The 23,672-nt window shown below is 46.8% G+C and overlaps 8 protein-coding genes across 8 annotated transcripts; 5 read left to right on the top strand and 3 right to left on the bottom strand.

The window, feature by feature from the left end:
• Positions 1-94: 94 nt before the first annotated feature.
• On the top strand, positions 95-1,415 carry BDW43DRAFT_320093 (S-adenosyl-L-methionine-dependent methyltransferase; the record flags this gene model as incomplete). The annotated part of the gene is made up of 4 exons (XM_032049025.1): positions 95-352; positions 417-522; positions 587-945; positions 1,107-1,415. Exons 1-4 carry the CDS (start codon positions 308-310, stop codon positions 1,413-1,415), a joined length of 819 nt encoding a protein of 272 aa, XP_031899469.1. The 5' UTR covers positions 95-307.
• Positions 1,416-1,752: 337 nt separating this feature from the next.
• On the bottom strand, positions 1,753-2,990 carry BDW43DRAFT_320090 (TatD family hydrolase; the record flags this gene model as incomplete). The annotated part of the gene is made up of 2 exons (XM_032049024.1): positions 2,754-2,990; positions 1,753-2,670 (listed from the first exon to the last, which is right to left on the bottom strand). The coding sequence occupies exons 1-2, from the start codon at positions 2,946-2,948 to the stop codon at positions 1,753-1,755; spliced, it is 1,113 nt and encodes a 370-aa protein (XP_031899468.1). The 5' UTR covers positions 2,949-2,990.
• Positions 2,991-4,418: 1,428 nt separating this feature from the next.
• On the top strand, positions 4,419-6,854 carry BDW43DRAFT_300959 (phosphoketolase family protein; the record flags this gene model as incomplete). Its single annotated transcript, XM_032044979.1, has 1 exon — positions 4,419-6,854. The coding sequence occupies one exon, from the start codon at positions 4,419-4,421 to the stop codon at positions 6,852-6,854; it is 2,436 nt and encodes an 811-aa protein (XP_031899467.1).
• A 1,026-nt stretch (positions 6,855-7,880) lies between these two features.
• On the top strand, positions 7,881-9,716 carry BDW43DRAFT_312013 (major facilitator superfamily domain-containing protein; the record flags this gene model as incomplete). Its single annotated transcript, XM_032047283.1, has 1 exon — positions 7,881-9,716. One exon carries the CDS (start codon positions 7,881-7,883, stop codon positions 9,714-9,716), a length of 1,836 nt encoding a protein of 611 aa, XP_031899466.1.
• Positions 9,717-10,870: 1,154 nt separating this feature from the next.
• BDW43DRAFT_312012 (uncharacterized protein) lies at positions 10,871-11,969 on the top strand (the record flags this gene model as incomplete). Its single annotated transcript, XM_032047282.1, has 3 exons — positions 10,871-11,006; positions 11,304-11,530; positions 11,586-11,969. The coding sequence occupies 3 exons, from the start codon at positions 10,871-10,873 to the stop codon at positions 11,967-11,969; spliced, it is 747 nt and encodes a 248-aa protein (XP_031899465.1).
• Positions 11,970-13,145: 1,176 nt separating this feature from the next.
• Positions 13,146-17,174, bottom strand: BDW43DRAFT_312011 (uncharacterized protein; the record flags this gene model as incomplete). Its single annotated transcript, XM_032047281.1, has 4 exons — positions 13,146-13,398; positions 13,455-13,839; positions 15,120-17,064; positions 17,130-17,174. 4 exons carry the CDS (start codon positions 17,172-17,174, stop codon positions 13,146-13,148), a joined length of 2,628 nt encoding a protein of 875 aa, XP_031899464.1.
• Positions 17,175-19,576: 2,402 nt separating this feature from the next.
• On the top strand, positions 19,577-20,728 carry BDW43DRAFT_320085 (putative plasma membrane ammonium transporter (Ato3); the record flags this gene model as incomplete). Its single annotated transcript, XM_032049023.1, has 5 exons — positions 19,577-19,842; positions 19,898-19,998; positions 20,054-20,173; positions 20,233-20,408; positions 20,475-20,728. The coding sequence occupies 5 exons, from the start codon at positions 19,577-19,579 to the stop codon at positions 20,634-20,636; spliced, it is 825 nt and encodes a 274-aa protein (XP_031899463.1). The 3' UTR covers positions 20,637-20,728.
• Positions 20,729-21,210: 482 nt separating this feature from the next.
• Positions 21,211-22,122, bottom strand: BDW43DRAFT_107295 (uncharacterized protein). Its single transcript, XM_032037846.1, has 2 exons — positions 21,904-22,122; positions 21,211-21,846 (listed from the first exon to the last, which is right to left on the bottom strand). Exons 1-2 carry the CDS (start codon positions 21,974-21,976, stop codon positions 21,449-21,451), a joined length of 471 nt encoding a protein of 156 aa, XP_031899462.1. The 5' UTR covers positions 21,977-22,122; the 3' UTR covers positions 21,211-21,448.
• Between the last annotated feature and the right edge of the window lie 1,550 nt (positions 22,123-23,672).

Here is a 23,672-nt window from a genome sequence, read left to right as displayed (position 1 = left end):
TTATTTCGAGATTTCTTTCAGTATGATCGCCATTGTCTAACTTGTTGTGTACCTGTGCTCAGAAATTAACCCTTTTCGCGCTGGGAAACATTTCCATCAGACAGCTGAAGATCATCTCCAAGTACAAAGACCCGCCCTAAGTAGTTGAATTCGGCGATGAGAATAAGCCGGCTGTCACCATTGTCGTGAGAGATGTCGATGCATGGAGAAGGATCTGCGCATGTTTGTTTTGATCTCGTGAGTGATCCGCAAGAAGGTGTAGCGACGCATCTCTGATACTAGTATGTAGGGATTCGCAGAAGCATATATGTTCCAGGAGGTCGACTGCGACAGCCTCAGCAGCCTGTTCGATGTATATCACGTTTACCATAAGGCTATAACATCTCATCGATTGGAACTCCATGTAATAAGGATAGACATACATCAAGAACAAAACACAACTCGGCAGTGGAAATTTCCTCGTGCAAAGTCTCCCCCGACTGACCATGCTTCTACGACCCTCAAATGACCCTCAAAATGCCCGTCGATATATCTCCTCCCATTACGACGATTCCGACGAACTATTCGCCAATTTTCTTTTCTTCAGATATGAATTACTCCTGCGCTCACTGGAGTGGCGACCCCACCGAGACTCTGGAAACAGCGCAAAAGAAAAAAGTCCAGCTTCTAATACAGAAAGCACAGATATCGTTGAATCACCACATCCTTGACCCTATCCGACGACCAGAAGAGGATCGCCGAGAAAGGGATCCAAGAGCCTGGCCTGGAGGATCAATCGCAACTGGGCCTGAGGGCAATGGGGGATACTACGATCGTATTATTTCGATTGGGATGTTTGAGCATGTCGGTGCAGAATACCTGGATGAGTATTTCCGCGTTATCTCTTCCCTGCTGCATCCCAGTCATGGTGTTATGGTCATTGATGGAATTACGAGGACGAATAAGGTTCGTATTTTGATTTCTCCGTGGGTAGTATATCTCTCTGAGCCTTAGGCCGTGTCACAGATGCATCAGTCTAGATCTAGCGTACCAACTCTTATCGACAGGTATAATTTCCCAGGAGGTTGCCTTCCTCTATACACGCCCTGCTGGACGCTATTCACAAGGGATCGAAGGCGGAGTTAGAAGCCACCTCCGTTATGAATATCGGACCGCATTATGGAAAGAGTCTATTTGCATGGCGAGATAACTTTCTCCGGAATTGGGGCCAGGTTGAAGCAGCGTTTCGGGATGCACAGCTTGATGCCTCTGATAGAGAGGTTGAAGCGTTTCGCCGGAAATGGCTGTATTATTTCATTTACTGCGAGGCGGGCTTTCGATTGAGATTGTTGGGGAATTATACCGTTGTTGCGGCCAAGATTCCTAAGGCGGGTATGGAGTATGATCCAAGGCTTGGAGATATGTTGATGAAATGACGATAAGTGCCAATGAAGCTGTTGATGATTGACGAACCCTTAGAGATGGAGATGGTGAAGAGGTATGGAGGTGGCGGAAAGAGGGAAAGAAGGGGGTTTATACGCCCAAAGATGTTGTGGGAGCCTGGGTGGCTCACGCTAGTGGTGTCATGATGAAAGGAACAGAAATCTAGAGTTTATCTTGCGTAGGCACAGATGAAGATACAGAAATCTTTGACGACTGAAAGTAACCCTTCTATTCCAACGTGGGATCTGCCCGAACAAGAACCCGGTATATGTATATAAAACTTTATATCGAACACTCTATAGCAATGTCTAAGGGGAATCAATCTCTAGATCACTGAGCCTGCACACCTAACCCGAACATTCGTACACTATTATTCCATGCTGCCCATGAAACCTCTTCAAGTGAAATGCCCTTCAAGCCTGCCACAACCAGAGCCACGCGTTCGATCGTACAACTCTCATTCCGTGCCTTGACCATCTGCCCCATGACAAACTTGTTATGCTTGCGAGACGGGGGCAGCGGTCTTGCATCGGCGAGATACGGGGCAATTTTCACGTCATTGCTCTGAATTTCGCACCACGGTGCATCGGTTTCGAGCTGCAGCTTGTCTAAGGGAATATGGCGGACCATCTCCAATTGATCCCCAGTACGAAAGCAAACCCCATTAACACTGATATCAAAGCCTAGATCGACCAATTGCAACATCTCCTCCTTCGACCCAGCGAAAGAATGCACCAACCCACCGCGCGGCAACTTGGAAAGATATGGCCGAATGATCGAGATAAAATCAGCGCACGACTCGCGCACGTGCAAGAACAAAGGCAATTGCATTTCGACAGCTAGATCCAACTGATCACGAAAAGCACGCTGCTGTGTTTCTTTGTCGGCGCGGTCTAAATATTCGTAGTCGAGACCGACTTCTCCGAAGGCGACCAGCGGCGACGGATTCTCAGCTCGGAGAGTTTCTCCAAGCTTGCGAAGGTCTTGAAGGTATTCGCTTCCGTCATTTTCGGCGTATATCTCGCCTGCATGATACGGATGCACACCCAAGGTCATTGTGCACATCTCTGGAAATTCTCTCGCAATTTTCAGGTTCTCGTGAGCTCCTGGAAGGGTCATGGTAGTGAGCATGATCTTTTCGCAGCTATATTCTTTGGCACGTTTGAGAACTTCTGCGAAATCTGATTCATGATACTGTTTGCCTCGATAGATTCCTTGAAATTGGTCTGCGGTGTATGTAACGGCCACCTGTTTGCGCCATGAGCCCGGACTCGAATTTTTGGGAGGTGATTTTTTTTAAGTCCAATTTCTGACATTGGTGGGATACTTACATCCACAAAGCGCAGAGAAGCTGCCTTTGTCGATTCAGTCATATTATCTTTGACTAAGATCCCGGAATTTGCTCTATGTTTTCCAAAAAAGTGAAAACGTGTCTGGCAATTGAATACTGTCGGCTGGAGAAGTGCCAAGACTGCTGTTCGGGGGGGACTATGATAGATAGTGCGCGACGGCCACAGGTGACGCATCAATTGAGATAGTGACTGATTCTTAGAGGCCCTTTGAAATGCGAGTAGAGATCAACTGATTTACGCCCCAATTCCGGCTGTGGATCTCCATATACCTCTTTATTTAAGCTGCGAGATGATTTTTTTCACACTCGGGTACATGTACCCGAGATTGTATGGAGTATGCAAATCACCGAACTATTTGGAGGGTATAACCTTAAGAGATTCGTCTGAGTGATAGTAGAACCATGGTATGTATTCGACATACATGCTAGCGATGTAATGTAGGAGATGTCAAATCGTTTCCCTAGCGATCGCTCCGATCTGAAAGAACTCGAATGATAATCCTAATCGGATGCAATTTGTCAGGTTGTTCCTGGGTTGTTGAAGAAGCCTTGCGGCGCTGTCAACACTGACATGTATGGGCAATGATGGAAACAGGAAGGGAGGATGTACATGAGCTGACATACCAAGCAAAAGCGAGGAAAGAGAACGAGGAAAGAGAAAGAGAGCCCCTAGGTCTCCTCCATCAACCAGCTAGAACGGATCCCTTGTACCTTTTATCTCAGGACTATATACCGAACGATTATCAAATCGTTCGGGAACCCTAATTGGGGCAGGAAACGAAGCATAGCACCCAAAGACTCCTTAAAGTGGAAGTTGTCGTACACTACCTACCTCTTTGCACTGGGCACCGTTTGTTAGGAACAGTTGGAACTGCGAGTAGCGGACGTCCTCGGGGGGTTGGATTTTCGCTTCCGCTCACCTAGATGGAACGTTTGGTTGGTCTGTATCTTGTGGATATGAGGATCTCGGGTAATCGTACCCGAGTCGCTAGAGGCTAATATTTGTTAGTAGGCAAGACAGTCGACATCTTACGCTTAAGAGTCGAGATTAATTTGCCTTTGGTAGTAATCTGATATGGAAAGAACCATTTGTGCATCTCTTCAGGCAATTATACTGGTAATATATCAACTTTACGATTTTAAACCCTGTACCTGGGCGGAGTCTCATCCACCGCTGAGAACGTGCACCTTTCTATGGTAATGGCTGGCCCAACTGGTCAGGTAAGGATGTTACTTATCGAAGTTAAACTAAAGTGTGCAGCAAGGGACTCCTAATGCAACAGGCAAAGAGTTTGTGAGAATATGCGAGAAGCATAACATATTATGAATGTTTTCCATGGGTTAGGGCTGGGTCCAGAAGCTTTCCGGATGACACGCGGCACGTCATTGACTCTCACTTGATATCCTTGAGCTTCCGAAAAAACAAGCAACAAGAGTAGACTACGTCAGGCCACCCTCATTATGTATTTAAGATCATGTATTCAAGGGGAAATCCATCCATTAACCTCAAATGAATTCACACGGGGAGATTGACTTCACCAGCACTGGAAGTCGATGCCACTAGGGTAAAACCACTCCACTTACTTTTCTACTTTGTCTTTGGTTTAGGAAAAATTTAAGTTCTGACTTTCATAGTCTCTTGAAAATGGCGCCCACCGGAGAGTCCGATAGCGATAATATCAGCGCATATGGAGGTACTCGTTCCACCGTCAAGGGACAACCCCTGGATGCGGAGGAAGTCCGCAAAATGGATGCATACTTCCGCGCAAGCATGTACCTATGCTTGGGAATGCTCTATATGCGAGACAATGTCCTTCTCAAAGAGCCCCTCAAGGTCGAGCATCTCAAAGCCCGCCTGCTAGGCCATTGGGGGTCGGATGCTGGCCAGTCCTTTACCTGGCTTCACATGAATCGGCTGATCAAGAAGTACGATTTGGATGTTCTTTTCGTTTCCGGTCCTGGTCATGGCGCCCCAGCTGTTCTATCGCAGTCATATCTAGAGGGAGTCTATTCCGAGGTGTATCCGGACAAATCCGAAGATGAAAAAGGCATGCAGAGGTTCTTCAAGCAATTCTCATTTCCGGGAGGCATCGGCTCACACGCAACTCCGGAGACTCCGGGCTCGATTCACGAAGGCGGAGAATTGGGATATTCGATCTCTCACGCCTTCGGAAGTGTCTTCGACCATCCCAATCTTATCACGTTAACAATGGTTGGAGACGGAGAGTCGGAAACCGGGCCGCTTGCGACTAGTTGGCATAGCACGAAGTTCCTCAATCCACGCACCGATGGTGCGGTCCTCCCTGTCCTGCATCTGAATGGATACAAGATCAATAACCCGACTGTGCTCGCTCGCATTAGCCACGACGAACTAAGATCCTTGTTCGTTGGCTACGGGTGGACGCCGTATTTTGTGGAAGGCCATGATAGGGAAAGCATGCATCAAGCCATGGCAGCCACATTAGAGCAGTGTGTTGTGGAAATCAAAAAGATCCAGAAGCAAGCAAGGGAGTCGAAGAAGGAATTCCGACCCCGTTGGCCGATGATCGTCCTCCGGAGTCCCAAAGGATGGTCTGCTCCGAGAGAGGTTGACGGAAAGTTGCTCGAAGGATACTGGCGCTCACATCAAATTCCGATCACCGATGTCTTGACGAACCCCGCCCACTTGAAGCTTCTCGAATCGTGGATGAAGAGTTACAAACCAGAAGAGCTTTTTGACCAAGATGGCAAGCTGATAGACGAGTTGAAAGGGCTCGCACCCAAAGGAAATTCTCGTATGAGTGCCAACCCCGTCGGCAATGGCGGCATGCTTCGCAGACCCCTCCAATTGCCAGATTTCAGGGACTACGCCCTCAAGGATATTGATCCCGGCGTGTCTGTCCGCGGTAGTATGACAAACATGTCGAAGTATTTGAGGGACGTTGTCAAAGAGAACATGACCACCTTCCGCGTCTTTGGTCCTGACGAAACGGAGTCGAACAAGCTCGCGGAAATTTATAAAGCCGGTAAAAAGGTTTGGCTAGGCGACTACTTCGAGGAAGATAAGGATGGCGGGAACTTGGCCTATGAAGGGAGGGTAATGGAGATGCTCAGTGAACATACCTGCGAGGGTTGGCTGGAAGGCTACGTGCTGTCCGGCCGACATGGTATGTTGAACAGTTACGAACCTTTCATCCATGTCATCGATTCCATGGTCAATCAGCATTGCAAATGGATTGAGAAGTGTTTGGAAGTAGAATGGCGCGCGAAGGTCGCGTCTCTCAATATTCTCCTGACTGCTACTGTCTGGAGACAGGACCATAATGGTTTCACCCACCAGGACCCTGGATTCCTGGATGTAGTGGCAAACAAGAGCCCTGAGGTGGTTCGGATCTACCTGCCACCTGATGGAAACACTCTTCTCTCAGTCATGGACCACTGTTTCCGTAGTGTCAACTACGTCAATGTTATCGTCGCCGATAAGCAAGAACATATCCAATTCCTAAGCATGGACGAAGCTATTGAACATTGCACTAAAGGACTCGGAATCTGGGATTGGGCTAGTAACGATCAAGGCCATGAACCCGATGTTGTGATGGCTGCATGCGGTGACGTGCCCACACATGAGGCTCTCGCTGCAACGGCTTTACTGAACGAACATCTTCCTCAACTGAAGGTCCGATTCGTCAACGTCGTCGATTTGTTCCGCCTCATAAATGAGAAAGACCATCCGCACGGTATGTCCGATAGGAAATGGAAAGCCGTATTTACCGATGACAAGCCGATCATCTTCAATTTTCATTCATACCCCTGGCTTATCCATCGTCTTACCTACAAGCGACCCGGACAACACAACTTGCATGTACGAGGGTACAAAGAAAAGGGCAATATCGATACACCATTTGAGCTAGCTGTCCGGAATCAGACGGACCGTTATAGTCTTGCTATCGATGCCATCGACCGTGTGGGATCTCTTGGTAACACCGCGTCCCATGTGCGGGAAAAGTTGATCAATCAACAACTAGCCGCTAAGCAAGAGGCATTCGACAACGGCCTTGATGCAGAATACATCCGGAATTGGAAATATCCTAAGAAAGCATAAGATGGAAATTTCAGCGCAATAGTGTAGCGAAAAAAAACGGGGAGGTTCGCCGGCGAGACAGTGGAAGAAGCAAAATATCAAGGAAATTGATTAATTCGGAGAAACAGGACTGGGAAGGCTTGTAATACGTTCGGACTTCGTTGGGACGATTGTTCTGAATGAGTAGCGTACGCGTCCATGAAGCAAGAATGAAACCAGGTCATATAATTTGCGTTCATGTGCATTGTGAATGAAAGGGCCAGATGATCGTTATATGTAGGATGTCGATAATCTTCAGTTGTGTGGAAAACCCAACCACGCAAATTCTCAAACCCTCTTTCATTATTTTTCATAATTGAAGCCTAGAAATTAGGGCAAAAGGTCCAAATTTCCCTCAGGAACAGGATAAACGGATAATTGGAATGGTAAAATTCAATTTAACTATTGCTGATCGTGCCCAAGGCCCCGTCGGATGATATTGACATAGGGTTACTGCCTTTTTAAGGCGATCTTCACCCAATGATCAGGTCTAGGTCTACATTAATATACACACAAACCTGACCGCTCACTGTGTAGTTGACTCCATAATTTGGAACCCAGGGATTCGCTTGGACAAGTGATCGGAATTCACAATTGACGTGATCCACACCATGATTTTGAATGGATCGCCCGACCCACCTACCTCTCAAAGACTGGCAAATGCTATACGCGCAAGCCCTCAGTAAGGGCGCGGATGATCCACCGCGCCATGCAAAAATCTTCAAAATCTTATCAGCTGGTGGATCTTCTACACCTTTGCCACGGCACCTAGTGGTGCTTTATCATATGCCCTGGATTCTGGTTTCCGATAAAGACATATAAGCCCCTTTGTAGAGTAGCTACGGCGGCGTTGCTTCTGTCATACTGTCTAGAAATTTTCCATACAGCACAAGAAAAGAATGTCCGCATCGTCTTTGGTTATTTGTGTACGAGTCGCCGAGAAGAGTTAAAATATTAAAGAAACCGGATCATTATCGACCTCCACTTCATGGAGGTGTAGCCGTCAAGATGCAACCAGAGCAACAAGAGCCATCAAACTCGACACCTGTCGTTAATGTGAATGATTCAACTGGCGCAACTATCAGCCAGGATGGCTTTGATTCTGCTCCGCTGTCGACTAGGTCATCGTTCTCATTTAACTATAGAGCAGCCTCCACTCCAGCCACGGGCGCACAAACCCCAGACCCGCTATTGGGACCTAAACCTGTTAACAGTGAGGATCTTCTGAAGAAGCTACCGACCACGGTCGCCCAGGCAGCTGGCAGCGGAGATGAGTATGAGCTAGAGGAGAGGAGAGGCCGACTCGCAGACAACGGTGGATTGCATAATCGGAAGCCATCTGCCATCCGCGGCCGTGATCTGGCAGATGAGTCGGCATCGCCGCCTCCCAAGCCGTCGCAAGGGCGTCCTCCTGAGATAGCGAGTCTTACAGCAGAGATTCTTCTCGTCCTTGTTTGTTCTGCAGGTCTAATGCTCTTCTCATTCTTGCTAGGGAATATGTTAGTAGTGCAACTCGAGCTTAAAAAGGCTCTAGGTATCGGGAATACCTCGCTCCCATGGCTCGTCGGCGCTTATGCTTGCTCCAACGGAGTCTCAGTCGTCGTTTCGGGCTCCCTGCTGGATTTGACGCCCCCTCGGATCGCCATTGTCGGCGCATTTGCATGGCTTACCCTCTGGAATATTGTGGGAGCCTTTTCTCTTGATCCCTCGCGGGAGGTCTTGTTTTTTATTGTGAGAGCAATGCAAGGACTCGCCATTGGTGTCTTGGTCTCAGGGTCAATGAGTGTTCTTGGACGCCTCTATAGCCCTGGTATTCGCAAGAATCGCGTCTTTGCTGCCATCAGCGCTACCGCTCCGCTGGGCTTCAGCTTAGGGGCTATTGAAGGCGGCCTTCTCCACGGAAACCTTCCTTGGATCTTCGGTGTGAATGCCATTATCACTGGGCTGTGTGCCGTCGCTTCGTTCTTCTCGATTCCTGCTCTTCGCCCAGTCGCCGATACAGAAGGTGCAGAAGCGCCATCTCTGCGCCAGTTTGACTATATCGGGGCTTTGTTTGCCGTTGCGGGCTGTGTCTGTCTCCTTTTCGGCTTAACCCAAGGGTCAGTCACGGAGTGGTCGGTATACACTTGTGTTCTTGTTGCGCTAGGTATTGTCTTTCTGATTTGCCTATTCATCGCGGAACGATATGTGGCACGGCCGTTAATTCCCAGTCGCTTATGGCGGACGAAGGGGTTTACTCCACTTATGATTGCCTACTTTCTAGGCTTCGGCTCATTTTTTGGCGCGTGGCAGTTCTACGCCATCCAGTTTTGGCTGAGAATTCAGCATGCTACGCCGATTGCAGTGGCATTGTACAATATCCCTAATGCGGTTGTCGGTATCGTCGCCACTTTCATCGTCAGTCGCATCCTGCATTTGGTTCCCGGTCATTATATCTATATCGTTTCCATGTTTGCCTTTACCCTCGGGCCAGCCTTCTTCCTTCCGCAAACTGCAAACACAACGTATTGGGCCCTGTCTTTTCCCGGAGTAGCCCTCGTGACATTTGGACCGGATATGGCTTTCGCAGCTGCCTCTATCTTCATTACGAGCAATGTGCCTCGATCATATCAAGGAAGCGCAGCGAGTCTGTTGGTGACGAACCAGAATCTCTCCTCCGCAATTATTACCAGTATCGCGGATGCAATCGGGACAAAGGTTGATCAGGGCCCAGGTGGTGATATTGGCCTGACTGGGCTTCGGGCTATTTGGTGGTTTGCATTGGCATGTCAGTTGCTAGCTGCGCTGGTGACAGTTGTCTGGGTGAGAATTCCAAAGGAGGAGGAGAAGGAGCATGTTACTTGAGGGTTTACGGACTATTCTTTCTTGCAACTGTTTTTGTCTATTTTCCTTCAGTTTGTAGAGTTTCCCCTGTTATAGATATTCTCTTTCATGACGGGCATGATAGGTTTCTCTTAATTTACTAGTACATATTTCCATCCAGCCATCTCTATTGATTGATGAACTATGTTTCCAAAGCAAAACATATTGCCGATCACCGGCGGGCCATGATGTACTCTCAAAAGTAGGGCAGAGGGTTGCTTCCTGCCTTTACCCGAAATTTAGCATATGGGTTGACTTTTTAAGCCCGACAATAAAGGCTAAGGGAAGATTCTGACACGCCACGTTGAATCCCGAGCATCAGTAGGGTTTCCCTTCTCGGCATCCCGATGTCGGAATTACTGAGTTTGGAAATGTCTATCATCCTTCGACCTGTTTAAGTATGCGCTGTAGCCACACAGCAAATATTATACCCACGGTCAAGAAGCTTGAAAGGGAAGGGGGAGTAAAAGTGCGAATCATGATTGAGGAACACTTCCGGTGTTATATTGTGCTCGTACCTTGTCTCCAATTCTGACAGCTAATGTCTTTAGGTCGCAGGACTACCAGAGATCTGAGATGTATAGTATAATTTCAGGTTTCCAATCTTATAAATGAGTACCTAAAAGAAGAAAGATATATACAAACCTCCCTTCATTTTCGTTAAATAGCCTAACTAAATTTGATTTACATGATAGGTCATGAAGAACCGTTGCCCAACAACAATGCTATGAAAATCTATACCATAAGTCTATCTTCGAGTAGGTGAAACTAGCTATGACAGTCGTGCATCTGTCAAATATGGGGCATCGAAAATATAGGCTTTGCTGAAGATGAATTTAAAGTACTAATGACGGTTTCTGACCGTGCAAAGCTTCGGAAAGAATCTAAATTACTGATTTGCTGGCCAGCTTTCCTCCTCTTCCTTCTCAAACATCATCCTCAATGTTCTCCTGGTAGTCGCAAAGCCCCCAATTATGCGATCATCCAGCAAGATTAAGAAATACCACCGAAACAAATTCTTAGATCTGGCCGTGAAAATGTATCTGCGCCGATTGAGGGCGAAATCCATAGCGTACACACCTTCACATCCGTTCTCTTCATCGGGATAATTAAACATAGGTTTTAAGATATCGAAAATGCCACGTAAGAAAGATGAAATGCCCTGGTGGACGGCCCTGCCAAGCTTGTTCGCAACTGAGCTGCGAGGACGAATGTACCTATCCCAAACGTGGGTCGTTGTTCTTCTCCAACATGTCATTAAACAGGGCCGAGGTGACCGTCTCGCTCCCTCACTGGAAATGCTCTTCCATTTCTTTAGAATGCGGGCTAGATTTGCAGGTGTTTTGACACAACCCATTCTTTCGTTACGCAGTTCGAGGAATCCAATTTCCGGACCTCTAACTTTTCATACTATCCATCTGGGCGCCATGGACTATTAAATACCCTTACCATCAATGATAGGCGCCTTGATAAAGATCCCGAGTTAAATGTCGCGGTCTGCGTTGCAAACCCAAGAATTGGACCGATGCGATGGAAGAAATCTGCAGTTGGCCCGAATACGAACCCTAGCTACTCCGATTGCTGCCAAACTTTACGAGGCAGATGGACATCAACAGCTCTTCCTCAAAGATGAGAGCGAACGGTTCGGCACATCCCTGGCCTCATTCAAGGCGCTCGGAGCACCATACGCGATCTACAAACTCTTAGTTGACGAAATCTTCTCGCAGATTGGTGTACTACCTACATCCTGTGAACTGCGCACCGACAAATACCGTTACATCACCCAAAGTGTCACAGTATGTGTCGCTATAGATGGAAATTAGGACAAAGGGCTTTTCCTACGGTGCAAAGATCTTCGGTTGTCGATTTATCGACTATATTCACAACCATGTGAGCGTTGGACGTGCTAGTTGGATGAAGGGGTTAGGGCTTGCTGTGATTCATGCCAACGGCAAATACGAAGCGTCTGTGGAGAGAGCCAAGGCAGATGCTCGCATGAATGGCTGGCATTTTGTCAGTAGTACCTCTTGGAGTGATTTTGATAGTGGTATTCCACAAGACGTTATGAATGCCTACGTGGCGGTGGTCGAAGAGGCACTCAACAGGCTCCCAGCTGTAAATGAGATCACCCATGTCTCGTCTGCGGCCGTGTTGGAAGCATTGCTGCAGCAATTTTCCTTGGGTTCTTCATGCGGATTCAAGAGCTACAGAAGAACCGGAAATGCATATCAATGAAGTTACCCTGATTTATTGTAGTTGAGCCTTCGGAGGCGGGCTGTCTCTTGCAGAGCTCTAAGAAGAGCAAAATATGCCAGTCACAAAGCAAAATCTTCGGACTGCTTGCCGCACCCCATCGCCGGCTGCTTGGAAGATCCTGTCTTGGCTTACGAGAGATTTTTCTTGCCGTGTCAGACTCGGTGGCAGTAGAAGGAATGAAGCAATTTTCAAGCGTGATATTCCTGTCGTTTGCGGAGAGTCGTCCGCCGCGACCATGGGTGTCATGCTACTAGCCAGCAGAGGCTCTCGCCTCCGTGAGAAATTAAGCTTAAAAATTAAGCTTAAATATGAATAGTCAAGTCGTGCTCTTTGGCCTGGAAGGCGCAACAGACCCCGATATCTATGAACAGCTTGTCGGTGTCTCTTCCCAGGCAGTATTTGAAGCCCAAAGTCACTTTACTCGTAGGCATAGTGTCTAGCTCTCTCATCTATTACTTTGCTACTCGGATTGGGTTTCTATTCTATGGACTTGGGTATCTAGCTGATAGTAGCGATAGAATTTCTCAATTCATCCTGTAAAACTCAAGGATTATCTCCAGCTTTATGGGAGGGCCCGATTGATGAGGGAACACGAATGTGCATTTTACAGGACAAGCGTGTGATGTGAAAGCTCGCTCAGACAAACTCTCTTAGCCGAAATGTTTTATTATTGCGGAAGATCTACCATCCATTACTGATGATAACCGGCCTCAACCGCCATCGATGGTGGGCTCCCTGTCACTACACTTGGTGTTCTAAAGATTGAATCTCTTGAACCTATTCAAAAAGCAGCAAAGATTTGCAAATATACTTAGAGAAAGCCTAGAGTTCTGATGCGCCGGACATGGGGTTCTCCAAAACGCGATAACCAGAGCAGCGTTTAGCGCTGGCTCGCAAGACCATGCAATCACACAATACAGTTGCGAATTTGAACTATCGGATCCACCCGGACGGGGTGAAGTGCCCTCTGAATCTGTCTAACTCGGTCCTCAATCTTCAAGCCTAAATGTAGAACAATGGCCTCCTTACTCTGCTTTTGGGCAATTGCGCGTAAGCCATCTGCACCAAGCAGACCTCCTCCAATAGCCGTTTTAGCCCTCTACTTGTCTGGCAATGTCTTTCTCAGCGCCGGGAGAGTATCATCTATATTTGACTTCAAATTTGATTGAAAGATGCCGGCAGCCGAGAAGGGCAAAAGTCTTCATAAGTGATCGGAAAGACTTCGACCACGCCTTCGGTAATCAGTTGCTCGGGTAATGTCTGGTTACCTTTTCGTAAAATGGGTCTTTCTTTGGGCTCCTTTGCAATTTGGAACTGGAAGTAGATCGATCCTTGATCCATCAGGTCATCCCAGCCATCTGGAAATTTCTGAAAGCCGTCTGTCATCAGGGCATCAACGGTCTCTGGTCTGATCCCACCCCAGTAATGACTTTTGTCATGGCCTCGTTTAAAAGTTGGTCATACGACCCTCGTTCCTTCGCCGTGACCACGGCCCCGCGTTCCTCAATTTCGCCAAAGGGCGCTTTATGACTCCCCTCCACTAGAGTTGAGCATTCTGTTGTGTCCTTCTCTGCCTGGCCTCTCGGAAAACTGACAGGCTCCTCGAGCGCAAGAAAACTTGCCTGCCGCAGTAAGATAGAACATTTACGCAATAGCGGGCCCTCGAATCGTGATTTGACAGCCATACCTGCACCTTGCATTCGTGTCTGAGCAGCCGTGATGTCCAGAGTGCGGGGCGTTAGGTGGTTGAAATGAGCACTCTGAAAACAAGCATTGTCGGCCAAAAATGGATGCTCGGCTTTTAGAAAGTCGTATAGAGCAAAAGGTGGCTGCCGCAACTTGTTGCCAGCTGAATGTTTTCAGGGCTTCTGGAATGAAAACCTCCGCCTGCTCTTCGCTAAGTCTGCCCTACTGGGCCTCGGCGATTTTCAACATTTCAAGCAACTTGTCCGTGAAGATCTTCCGCTTCGCCAACAAGTTGAGGGACAATTCACGAGCTTCGTTTGAATCTAGTTTTTCAGGCCGGAGAAGTGTAGTGGACACGCAAAAGAGATTTCGGTCAAGTCTCATTGCCAGGGCGAATTTTGTCCTCAGCGTACCAGGATCCACTAAAGTGGATGGATCGGTAGCAGTTGTGGTATCCATTGTAACCTTAACCTCAAGATAGTAGACTTATCATCAACGGAGAGAGGCAGCTCTCTAGGTTATCTAATTCCGTAACAAAAGATAGTGGGATGGTTATATAGAGCCTCGAATTTGATCCCATACATGCATGGTTTATATCGCCGTGATGATCCCGTATGGGCATCCGCAAGCGCCAGATCATCGGGGGATCAACCCTGCCGCCGACTAAAAGGAAATGTCTTTTCAATCCCCTGTTACCGAAAATGGTGATTGTTGGTATTAGTATGTAGGGATTAGCATGACCCCCTGGCTCGCGACCAAGTATCGATAAAACTCTGGTTAATAGGCTACGAATGTAGTCCCGGCCACCCATTTCTAGTTGCTAGTTTCCAACCAGTCGGGATATTTGGCTCCTCTCTGACGGAAGGTACTAGCAAAGACTCCTCATATGAGTACCAGTGAGTATGCCGTCTTCATTGGCTGTATCATGAGAGCCCAGCCAGTTTTGACCTAGAGTTGGTGGAATGAAGCTACATAATTCCCAGGCAGAATCTAGCCTTACAACATTCAATGCTATAGCGACTGACTGAGATTTCGAGATTTGAGTAATCACGAGAGCTGTTCCGCTTCTGTCGGACAGTTGAGTGGCCTGCCGACGGTGTTTAATGTGGTTATCGAGCCTTGCTCTAGTTGATAGTCACGTCTTAAACACAGTATATATAGCTGAAAGAGACCTAAACTATAGATATAATGGATAGGTTCACTTATTTTATTTCGAGTTTTTTGAAGGCACTGGTAGCGCGACATTCCTAATCTAGTATTTTATCAAAACGGAGACCAATATATATGCAATTCCTTTTACCGGTTCTATTCATAAACACCATTAACAATACAGGACCATAGAACCTCCATAGAGCTGATTTAATTCAGGGTCAGCGTTAAATTGCGAGGATTTATTGCACACAAGACTTTAAGCAGACCTATCCAGAGGAAGACTACACCAACTATCGCGCCAATCCTGATTATCGCACAGCTCAGGCCATATTCTACTCATGATTGTCTTGTCGACAAGGCGCGCGCCCTTTAGTTGACCCCACCTCCCCAACATTTCAGCCTCGTACTTTCTCTGTTGTGCATCACTCCGCTCTCGTATCTCTCGTCCGATCTCAGTCATATCCAGTTCATTGCCAATGCCCTTCCAGTCAACTCTTATCCGCTGAGCCATGTGTGTAACTTTATGCGCCACTGCGTATGAGGTTCCGTCTACGCAGAGTATGTGTGGGTGCACTATCAATCTCTGAAGAGTGGCGGCGGGTGGTTGGCAGGATATAATCGTATTCCAAATGTCGCGACTCAGTTTTACATCTACTGCAGCGTTGATAAAAGCGTCACGTACATGGACGGTGCAAATGTCTATCTGAGGTCCTTGCTCGACTTCAGATCCTTGCACGTGGACGTCACTTCTGTTTCCGCAGGCTCGATTGTATGCCATTTTATCGTAGTCATCCAAAGGTTCGTCAAAGTCCTCGAGTCTTTTTAAAGGCTCCATGGAGTAGTATAGAGAAATAGACACCTGCTTCAAGGACCGGAACCTGCCTAAAGCTTCATAACAGGCTGTTTCACTGCGATTCCCTCTTGAACGAGTGATGATCAAGTCAAGTTGTTCAACGAGAGGACAGCTCTCGCCAATCTGCGAGATCTCAGAAGACGTGAGGGACATAGAGTCGATAACGTTGAAGAGATTTAACATAACCTTCCGCGGGTGCACCTTGAGCTCTTGAAGGGAAGGCCCATGACGCTTCAGGACGGTCTGGAGTAAGGGCATGTTCATAACACCCCACAGACGCAGGGTCTTCAGTGGCGGAAGGCTCTCGAAGAATATTCCCGTTGGGAGTCTCTCGTCCTCGGTCGTGCATGGCACTCCAAGGCGGATGGCTAGCTTCTGGAGCGATTTGAATGCTCCTATTTCCATCGCCTTGAAGAAGGTACCAGGACTGAAAACATAGTTCATCGTTAAGGATTGCAGGTTGGAGAAATCCGTCGCCTTACTCCATTTCTCCAGCATGTCTTCATTCATGCCGACCTTTACTCCTGCTATCGTGAGACAAGTCAGATTGCCCTTTTGCATGCCTTTCGCCGGCTGTATCGGAGGGACAAAGCCGTTCCAATGCCCTTCGCCCGGCTCACGGACATCCCTATGTTCAGTTATGAAGTGCGTGCATCGCTCCAACCTAATCCGGCGTAGGTTAGGTGCGAGCCTAACTATCTCTCTTGCAGCTTCTTCATTATAATCTCCTAGGCTGCCGCCCTTCGTTGAGACATGCCGGATAGTGATACCGTGTAAGCATGGGGAGCAGATTATATCTCGTTCATAGGGATCAAGCTCCGGATCGTTCAAGCTGCGGAACCTGAAAGAGTTCAGATTCAGTTTACACAACGGGTGATATTGATGCAGCGCTTGCAGTAATGCTGGAGGGAAAGGGTTGATACAAGAATAATTCAACTCGACTAAGTGCTGGAACTTGGTCACCAGTGTCTCGAGCGGTGACCATGATGGACTAGTCTTACTTTCGTAGTACCGTAGCTCCTCGCTGCCGTCGTTTCTGAAAAGTTCATTATACGCCGGCTCAAGCTCTGATGCTGAACATATATCGGTTTTTCGAGTTGCGAATTCATCCCAGTAGTTAGCTTCGAGCTCCAGTAGCTTCTTTTCCTCGTCAGAGTCGATTGGTTGGCGGAATATCTGCCCTTCTAGGTCTAGCCGTCGCGCGAACGTGAGGTATTGTTGCCGGAGTGGATGGCTCACCAATTCGTCAACAGTACTTCGCAGTCGCTGGCTAGTTGTGAGTTGCAAGGACAATCGGGAATATATGAAGGGCACAGCTGCATGGTAGCAAGTGCTGTTCACTTGAGACAATATGTGTATTGTTCGAGGACTGTCTTCCCAGATCTATAAGTATACATTGTTAGATCATATTGGATCAGACACTCAGCAGGATATCTGAAATTACTAACAAGGCTACATATATTATGCAGGACAAGTGATGGTAGATTATCCATGCTGGTCCTGTGAGTTAACTGCTGGTGGAAATGTGATCATGAAGGGAATGGCGGGGGATTTAGTTTCGTGTTGCCAAGAACCTTTGCATGAATTTATTTAACAGCACAGCCACTTTTACTAGGGGTGCTGTGCTGCCTTGCGCTGCCCTAATTCAAGTATCGTTAATCATGTCTAGCCTCATGTCGTTATGTTATTAGTCTGGCTGTCTGCGTGACGCCCCACCATATGCTTACTAGTGTTTCCCCAGATACTGTCCATAAATTCGCCGCTCCCCACCCGTTAAGGCTTTCTGTTTTACCTTGCCAGGTTATGACCAGGTTATGGACAATTAGATCCTCATAGAAACCCCACTCATAAACGTCTGGAGATGACAAGCTACCGACAAGATTATTATGGCTCGGTCCCAAAACGCCTCCGGACGACACATGAGTTCAATATAGAATAATCCAGTGGGATTTCTGGTTGAGACGGGCGCCATGGTTGTTGTAGCCGCGATTCAGGTTGAATCAAGACATAGCAGAAGCTAGAACATTATGACTCTCTGGAATATGCCTTTACACCTCATAAATACGCTCTAGGCACGAAGAAATTCGACTTAAAACTATCAGGTTACCCGTGAAGACTCCCCTCGATGAGCTTCTCTAATATCCAACGCAAGAAAGCTAGGAAGTGAATTTATCTTACCAAGCTTCGGGGATTACACCACCAAATAAGACTGGGTGTCTTGCGCAGCTTTTAGAGCAACTGCAGGGGCGATGGCTCAATCGAACTCAAGTCTTACCATAGAATGCATACTATTAGCGCAGGGCAACTCATTAGGCACTAATGGTTAAGCGACAGTTGCAACGCATCGTATATCACTTCAACCATAGACCTTGCCAATGGCAACAAGAACAGCCTAGGGTCTTCCAGTTTAGAACCCCAAATACATGAATAAGCAACGGTACTTGCCAAGATTTCTTTGGGGGAGAACGACAATCAATGAGGACTTGCTCTCCATTAGAGCACGGCGCTTATTCACGATTATGGAACAACGGTATTTCACGGGCAATGATAGAGCGGGGAAAGAAACTATAGAAGTAGTATCTTAGCATGAACGATAGGAAAGAATGGGATATATCTCGCGTTCCCGACCCGCTGATCCGCCCTTTTCCGCTCCCATTCCGCTCCCATTCCGCTGGGAACCTACTGTGGCGGAAAGCTACAGCGGAAGTTCAATCCGTACTTAAACTCGCTTGATTATCGTCAAGCTCGCAGTTCGGGGCTAAAAAATCATATATATCGACGAGCCTCGAGTACGACCCTTTCGCTACGTTGGATCTGTGCATTATTAATGGCTGTACAGGGCAAATCTGATCACCAATAGGGAATCCGACACACTATGCTCAACGTGATGACTACGGGATTTTGTGGTCATTGCAGGAATTTTTGACCCCAGCAAACGTTTAATACAGTATGCTTAAATGCATCTGTAATAATAGAAACGTTGAAGGTTGAAAGAGATGGTTTCGGCTGAAGGGAACGCCTATGGTTGAGCGGGATGTTCGTAGATAGGTTGACTTCCATGATCCCGCACTAACCGGACACGACCGTATTAGGAGAAGGCCCATGAGATTTTGGGTTTCAATAGATGAAAAGAGCCGGGTTTAATATTAAAGCTTATATAAGAGCGCAAATAGGGATGAACCCGCCCTCAACTACCGACATGGAAGCTCCACACCAAAAGGCCCGTATGGCATAAACAGTCTGGGACATCAAGGGCTAGTGTATCACTGTCGGCGCTGTATCTGGTGTAATGGGCAGTACCTGGGGCTCGGGGAGGTTGCACTCTTCAACAATTGCTGATCCACTGGAATACCGCGGTTCATTTCCGCTCCATATCTTGCCACCACTCGGCTCGAGTCTCGACAGTCTTATTAGGGAAAGGCATGGTATTCTCATGCAGAAAAGGAAAGCAATTGCTCTTGTGTATATTCATAGAAATAATGGGCTTCTTCAACCGACTTTTTTGCAACCTATAAGGCCACTGTATCAAGAACACATGGCGGGATTCATGACCCCTGCTGTGGAGCGTCTTCTAAATAAGGGGAAGAGCCAACTATCGACATTCGACTAGTCTAATGCAGCTTTCAGCCATTCAAATGCCTTGAATGCAGCTCAAAATTCAGCTTCCCCCGCATTTTCCCCGCGGTATCCGCAAAAAGCGGATCCATAATGGCTAGACCGGCATACATGTCGGTATTGTTCACCCAAGGAGGTTCAATAATACTGTAGCTTATAGCGAGAATATCGGGTAATCTCACAATTGAACTAGGTATATATATGTCCAAGGTGGGCCTATCTTTGCTTCGAATGCAGCAATCCCAGAGTTCAAACCATCATCCACTTTCCATCCTTCATCATGTCGAGTGGTGATATCAGTGAGAAACATGACATTGACACTCTTCGGCCAGTTCGAACAGCTGAGAGTGTATTTCTTCCCATCTCCCGGGATGCTTTCGAAAAGCTTTACTTGAGTCCTAAACATCCCTCTGTCAAAGGTGACTTGCGTAAACAAGTAGGCAATCCTACTCCAATTTCACTAATCGGATTCCTGGTCTCTGCCACTCCCCACGCTTTTATCACTATGGGCATCAGGGGAAGTGGTGAAAGTGGGGCCGCAATGTTGTGAGTATATCCTAATCTCTTGAACCTCTAAATTGTTAATATTAACAAACATTAGGCCTGCATTCATTTTCTTCGGCGGACTCATACAAATCTTAGGTGGTATCGGGGAATGGATTATAGGGAACACGTTTTCTTGCGCTTTGTTCTTTACCTATGGCATGCATCGCCGATATATCAATTTATATGGAGTCTCACAGCTGACACCCTCCAGGCACCTTTTGGATCGTCCATGGAACTGGCCTCATGCCCATATTCGCAACAGGGCTACACTACTCGTCCACTGGTGATGCACTGGAAGGAATGCAAACTCCATCTTACCACGCTACTCTTGGTGTGCTGGCCCAGTTAGTTTTTCTGAAAGCCATATTCGCTAACTAGCCATAACTTTAGGGTTCTACTACGTTGCCTTGGCGATGATCAGCTTTGTATATACTATATGTTCAATTCGGACCAACATCTGTCTTTTTACTGCTCTATTCCTCCTCGTCATTGGGTTCTCTCTATTCGCCGCAACCTACTTCCAGCTTGCGTTGGGAGAAGCTACGCTTGCCGCTCGACTCCAATATGTATGTTGCTCTCTTTTCTATCCTCCCATTGCCTATTATCTTCACTAACAGCCCTATCTTGTGCAGACGGCTGGTGGATTTACTCTTGCGCTTGTGATACCTATCTGGCATATATTCATTGCACAGATGTTGGAAGCGGTGGACTTTCCGATCGCAATACCGGTGGGCGATTTGAGTACAGTTATACTGGGAAGGAGCCAGAAGGCCCAGATGCGGACGGAGGAGTAGCTGAGAGCCCCTTCAAAGGAAGTTCTGAGTAGTTCAGAATGAACAGGTGGTGAATGGATCGTCGAGGCGAAACGGAGCATGACATGCCATGGTATATTGGAATTTACGATGCATAATGACACTCTAATGCCAAATTCATGATTGGTCTAACTATTCCAAAATTTCACAAACATAGTATACATATTAGCCTGTAGAAACTCTGCAACCTGACGACCTTGATATTAGCTGCAAGGGGTTGTCTAAAGAGTCATTAAGCGAAAGCGCCTAGCTAGTTACACTGGACTGTTTGGAGCTTTAGTCAAAATTTTCTAGCGTTCATAGTTCAATAAGTGCTTATGGACATGAAAGCACAATTCAACCTTGCCTCCAGGATAATAGATGGACACCAAAACAAAAGTCATAATCAAATGGAAGGAACAAATAGTGTTTTGATATATTACATGACCTAGTATTAAACTACCTAGAATATTAGTGGCAAGGGCCATCAATAACCATTATAGGTCGGTTTATGGATCTACAAAAAAAAGGTCTCTCTACAATGTTCTTTATGAATATGTTCTGTACCACGTGTCGGAGAAGCCCTGCCATCCAAGGTGCACATATAGACTTTTGTTAAATTTGGATTAAGGACTGGAATCAAGGCTCAACAGTCTATTCTCAAGAAGTAAAATATGAAAATATCTCCCGGAAATAGAGGATCTCACTGCATAATGCTAAGCGTGTATGGTAACGAATATGCCAATCTCAGAGCGAACGCTAACATAACCACCTACTTAAAACATATACATCTCAGTAGTGTCTATATCCGCCAATTAAGCACGAATAGCGAAGGGACCAGCAGCATTGAAGAGAGTAGGCATCTGTGGAGCATCGTTCAAGCTAGTAGAGAGGCGAAGATACCACACGCTGTCGTCCTTAACAGTTCCAAGTTCCTTTTGCGACGGAATGGTAATGGTGACAGCGCCATCCTGCTCGGGGATGCCCCTTTTGATCGGGAGTTCACGGTCGAAGTTAATAGTGTTCATGCCTCTGACGGGGTTGTTGTAGAGGTACACGGAATAATCCGCTCCCTTGTACTGACGCAGGGATTTATCGCAGTTAGGCGAGTTTCGGTTGAACTTGATGTTGATTTCGGCACCTGGAGCGACAGTCGAGTTGTCGGGGATGCCCTGAAAGACATTGACACAGGGGTAATCGCGTTTGCCCCATGCTATATTTCATGTTTAGTTATCTGAATCAGGGGTTTGATGAGATGATAATCACTGACGTTGGTTCTTGTCGAAGGCAGCAGCAGCACTGACGGCCAGAAGGGCTGTGGAAAGGGCTGCGGAGATCTTCATTTTCGATGGGGAGATTGGATGTCAACGAATCTTTGCGTTGTCTTGGAGTATGAATGAGTTAATCAGTTCTGGAAGGGATATTCATGTATATTTATACTTCCAGAGCCACATACCCAGATTAAAGGGGGATCTACCCGGAACAACAGTTGCAGAGAGCTTGAGACTCATCTCATGACATCAGACCCCGAGGAAAAGGGATTAATTGGCTATGTCTCAGGGAATATATTGACGAGGGGATGATGTGGGTTTCTATGGACTTGGCACATCGACTAGAAGGGGATCATTACCCCGTAAGTCAGCCGCGGGGATCTCGGATCAGAATGTCTCACTCTCTCTGGTCTGCCCCAGGAGCCGAGCCCTCATCAATCGTGCTGGAAAAGACACCAATCGACTTTTTTTAGAAGCCCAAATATCGTTTTCTCAAATGCGAATAACAAGTAGTCATAAGATCCTTGAATCATGCGGTAAATGCAGTGGGGTCCATCGTATTCATGCAAGAATCGCCGGTTTTCTTGAGAGATCATTTGTCTGGTTTTAAAATTAACGAGTTGAGTCAATTGAGAGGTATCCGAAGCCCAATCATCGTGACCGAATCTGTACAAATAGTCAGCATACTTAAAATATACACCAGTAGCCTTTGAGACCTATACAAGTCAGTCTTCAGGACTCGCTCGGATTAGAATATACGCACATAGCCACCACGTCGCCACTTCGTGTTGCAGCCTTGGCCTTTTTTGTTTGAGACAACCTGTGGACTCCTGATACTGCACGGGGGACTTCCATGAGCAAGTAATAATCCTGCGAAAGTATTAAAAGAGATTCCAAGTCACTCAAGAGAATTAATTTCTATAATATCTTACTCTGATATGACGGCATATGCAGTCTCATTCCGGATTCCGTAGTTCGACTCCACATTATATATTAGGGGCTGAGCGGCAACCTAAAACAAGCTGATATTGTGCCACAAACTGCACCTCAGCAAACCAATAGAGAAGTGGCTTAAGTAGCTCCCATCTTAGAATACTCCTTTTCATGATATCGCATCGTGGAACCTGAAATACAGTTCAACGAGTTAGGAAGCCTCGGATTCAACTATATACCATTTAACATCCTAGCTACAGCTTTCCAGGTGTTGTCTATGTATCCTATCGAGTTGATTTGCTCATTGCATAGTGAAATTTCTATTTCATAAGGCCGAGGCATGTCAACGGCAAATTCTGGAGGTATGAAGCGGATAGGGACGGATCGGTACTACTACTGGGACACGATACACCGACTGTATGGAGTCGTATAGATATACATCTCATGCCTTTATTGGATAACTCGGATTACAGTCATTGATGGCCAATAAATGAGCTGGCTTCAGTTGCGGAGAGCGGAATCACCATGTGCAAATATACATTGGAAATATGCTAAGCGCGCTCAGTATCGCTTTGGGCGCTGCAAGTCACTTTGAAGGGACAATATATTCTTAACTAGCGTAGGTAATAACATTTACTAACGTAATCGAACACCGAGTGAGACACCCTAACATATTTTTGACCGAGGTCGGAAACCACGAGATAGTTTACTACTACTCTGCACGAGTAAAACTGAAGGGAAAAGGAATTGGATTACCTAGAGCTAGTAGGGCAGCTAGTTCTAATATGACCAATTTAATAGCAATTACTACATCATGATGGCGCGCGCTTTTTAG

The sequence above is a fragment of the Aspergillus alliaceus genome (genome assembly GCF_009176365.1).
Source record: "Aspergillus alliaceus strain CBS 536.65 unplaced genomic scaffold BDW43scaffold_27, whole genome shotgun sequence".
NCBI classification, from domain to species: Eukaryota; Fungi; Ascomycota; class Eurotiomycetes; order Eurotiales; family Aspergillaceae; genus Aspergillus; species Aspergillus alliaceus.
This window is presented reverse-complemented; position numbering and strand designations above follow the sequence as displayed.

Coding starts and splice junctions, on each gene's coding strand:
- BDW43DRAFT_107295 (XM_032037846.1), bottom strand. CDS start 21,976: ATGAAGATCTCCGCAGCCCTTTCCACAGCCCTTCTGGCCGTCAGTGCT. Junction 21,847..21,903: donor TGCCTTCGACAAGAACCAAC/GTCAGTGATTAT, acceptor CATGAAATATAG/CATGGGGCAAACGCGATTAC.